Source organism: Nicotiana tomentosiformis, chromosome 4, assembly GCF_000390325.3.
Source record: "Nicotiana tomentosiformis chromosome 4, ASM39032v3, whole genome shotgun sequence".
NCBI classification, from domain to species: domain Eukaryota; kingdom Viridiplantae; phylum Streptophyta; class Magnoliopsida; order Solanales; family Solanaceae; genus Nicotiana; species Nicotiana tomentosiformis.
The window spans coordinates 88,811,427-88,815,228 of record NC_090815.1 but is presented as its reverse complement, the minus strand read 5'-3'; the positions used below and the strand labels follow the sequence as shown (position 1 = coordinate 88,815,228).

Genomic DNA, 3,802 nt, shown 5'->3' with positions numbered 1-3,802 from the left:
GCGAACGCGCATGTGCAATTGGGGAAAATGCAGAAGCGGTATGAGGCGCAGAAGCGGCACTCTCATCTCAGAAGTGGGACAGCAAAAGCGGGGTTCCATATGCACATGTGTCCTACGCTGGGCCTGTGGAGTTCCGCAGAAGAGGTCATTGTGCCGCAGAAGCGCCGCCGCAAATGCGGCCCAATTACCGTAGATGCGGAAGTACTACTGGGCAGAAACCTCATTTAATAATGGGTATTAGGCATTTTGAGCTCATTTATTTCATTGCTTGGGCGATTCTAGGAGCTCTTAGAGAGGGGATTTCACCTAACACTTTGAGGTGAGTAATTTCTACACAATGTGAGTTAAATATGTATATTATGGGTAGATTTAACATGTAAATTAGTAAAAATCATGGGTTTAGGTGAAAACCTAGGTTTTTGATAAAAATGGGATTTAACCACAAAATTTGTTATGGAATTTAGTGAAAATCATATATTTGCATTCATGAGATTATGTGTAACAACTTTCTTCAAATATTTCCAGAATTCGGGCACGTGGGCCTGGGGGTAAATTTTAGGAATCCTACATTTGGGGTTGGGTAATCACTTTAATAGTTAGAATATGAATGTTTGAACATGTATTGATCATTTTATATAATATTTGACAAGTTTCGAGTCGTTTGGCACCGATTTGAGGATTTGAGCACAATCTTGGATCGAAAAGTAGGCTTTGAGATGAGGTCAGTCTCTTTTCTAGCCTTGTAAGAAGGAATTAAACCCATAGGTGAATTGAGTAAAATGTGCTCCTATTTGTGGGGGCTACATACGTACGGGGTAAATAGAGTCCGTATGTAGCTTCGGATTATGCTATTGTCTGGGTAGTCTAGGACCCATACCATGCTATATTTACGATATTGGCACCCTACTTGTTAACTTAATTGCTTAAATCATGTTGGAACTTGATAGATGAATGGCAGAAGGCTAAATTTCACTTACTTAAATTCTTGAACGCACCACTTGACTGTTATTGAGGATTGGTGTTTCTTTAAATATTGCCTCTTAATAAATCTAGAATTGACTGTTAATAGGTATTTTCTCTTTTCGTGGAGCGGGCCAAATGCCTCGGTAGCAGATAGATGCACAGTTTAAATATTTTTATGTTGGATCGGGCCGTACGACCTCGACATAAATTGCGCATGATAAATCTTTTGAATCAATATAATTGATATTGTTTGTTGACTTGAGATATAAATTGTTAAATGATGGAAATAAACTTGGGACATACTATTAGTGAAAGGATTGTTTATTATTCCTGTTATTGAGTTTTCATATATATATATATATATATATATATATATATATATATATATATATATATAAAAAATCCATGCTTAGTTATTGTTTTGACATTTTATTGTTAGCCCATAGTAAGTGTCAAAGTCCACCCTCGTCACTACTTCTTCGAAGTTAGACTAGATATTTACTGGGTACATGTTGTTTATGAACTCAAGCTGCACTTTTGCACTTAATGTACAGGATCTGAGGCAGGTGCATTTGGATATCAGTCCGGCGTGCATACTTTATCACTTCAACGAGCTTTTATATTCTACTAGTTTCTCGTACAATTGTGACATCAGGTCTTGGTAGTTTACGCTAGTAGGCACGTGATGATTTTTGGGTTATCTTATTTTTCTCACTGCTTTAAAAATCTTGATTTCTCATCTTTATTAAATGCTTACTTCTTAAATTATGCACAACTAAAAATATCAACTATTTCAAATCTTTAAACGAAAGGGTCACAGAGTTAATTCACTGTCGGCTTGCCTAGGGATAACGTTGGGCGATATCACGGCCCATAGGAGATGGGACGTGACAACATGGTATTCGAGCACTAGGTTCATGTAGGTTTCACAAGTTATGAGCAGGCCTAATGGAGTCTTGCGAATTGGTGCGGAGATGTCTGTAATTATATTTGAGAGGCTATAGGGTGTTAGGAAACTACTCTTTCTTCATCTATTATCGTGCGGTTGATGTTATACTAAGTTTCTTTCTCTTATTCTCTCACAAATGGTAAGAACGCACACAGCGGATGTTCCAAACTCGGGAAGGGTTGTTCCCCCTGTTGCTGCCCCAGCCATACCACCAGCGGATCCAGTAGAGGATCCCGCTATTGAGGAGGAGGGCGAGGTGCCTACAGCAGAGCCAACCCTAGTAGATTTCATGTCAGCACTGGTCTTTTAGGAGGTCATGGGTCGTATGCTACAGTTCATGGATTCTATGACCCAGGCTAGTTTATTTCCAGTATACCCAGTCACATCTCAGGTGGGAGGGGGAGCACAGACCCCTACTGCTCAGGCTTCGGGACCTCTGGGGGAAAAGGTCAGTTCATAAGGGGTCAACTCAGTTGGCCCACCTATTCAGCACCGCCACCTCCTCAGGGTGCTCTAGTGCGACCCTATTTCAGTGTCATGCCAGAGAGTTCTTACCACCCACCAGCTACTCAGGGTCCTTTCATTGTGTATTCAGGCCATCAGGGACATACTTTAAGTCAGCAGCCCTTCGTTACAAGAGGTTGTTTAGAGTGTGCGGATTTTAACCACGTGCGGAGGTTCATCCCCAAGCTTCAGGGCAAGGCAGTGCAACAGGGTTCTCAGCCTATGACTACAACAACAGCCGTCTGACCGCCAAAGGCGGAGAGAAGGAGGGTAGGGGCCATCCTAGAGGTAGAGACGAGGTAGGGAGAGGTCAGCCAGCTACTGTTTAGTCAAGCGGAGGCCAGCCAATCGGTGCTCCAGCTAGATTTTATGCCGTGATCACATGTACTATTTCTGTCTGTGGTAAGGATGCTTCGCTATTATTTGATCTAGGGTTTACCTATTCATATGTGTCATCTCTGTTTTCTCATTTCCTGGGTGTTGAGTCTTTGGGAACTCCTATTTATGTGTCCACTCCTATGTGAGATTCTGTTGTTATGGATTAGATCTATCAGTCCTGTGTGGTTATATTTTGTGGTTATGAGACTAAAGAGGATCTCATTTTGCTCGATATGACCGACTTTGAGGTTATCCTAAGCATGGACTGGTTATCTCCATATTACGCCATCCTTGATTGCCATGCCAATATCGTTACCTTGGCGATTCATAAGTTGCCTAGATTCGAGTGGAAGGGTTTGTTTGCCGGCAGTCAGATCATCTCATTTATGAAGGCTCGACACATGGTCGAGAAGGGTTATTTGTCTTATTTAGCTTATGTTCAGGATTCTACCGCAGAGTCTACGGTGATTCATTCAGTACCAGTAGTCTGGGGGTTCTCCGATGTGTTTCCTTTTGATATTCCAGGCATGCCACCAAATCGTGATATCTATTTCTGCATTGATTTGGCTCAAGGCACCAAGCCTATATCTGTCCCATCGTACTGTATGGCTCTGAAAGACTTGAAGGAACAACTTGAGATGTTGCTAGTAAAGGGGTTCGTCAGGACGAGTGTATCACTTTGGGATACACCAGTGTTATTTATGAAGACAAAAGATGGGACTATGCCGATGTGCATTGATTACCGCGAGTTGAACTAAGTTACCATTAAGATCAAGTACCTATTGTCACATAATGATTATTTGTTTGACCAGTTGCAGGGTGCTAGGGTGTTCTCTAAGATCAATTAGAGATCGGGGTACCATCAGTTGATGATTCGGGACTCGGATGTTTCGATGACTGCTTTTCTTACTAGATATAGACATTTTGAGTTTTTAGTGATGTCCTTCGGCTTTACTAACGCCCCAACGACGTTTATGGATTTAATGAACATGGTGTTCACGCCATACA

The 3,802-nt window shown here is 41.6% G+C and overlaps 1 protein-coding gene across 1 annotated transcript; it reads left to right on the top strand.

Moving 5' to 3' along the window:
* The first annotated feature begins 2,048 nt into the window (after window positions 1-2,048).
* LOC138910097 (uncharacterized) lies at window positions 2,049-3,552 on the top strand. The gene is made up of 2 exons (XM_070201321.1): window positions 2,049-2,213; window positions 2,962-3,552. The coding sequence occupies exons 1-2, from the start codon at window positions 2,049-2,051 to the stop codon at window positions 3,550-3,552; spliced, it is 756 nt and encodes a 251-aa protein (XP_070057422.1).
* The last annotated feature ends 250 nt before the right edge of the window (window positions 3,553-3,802 follow it).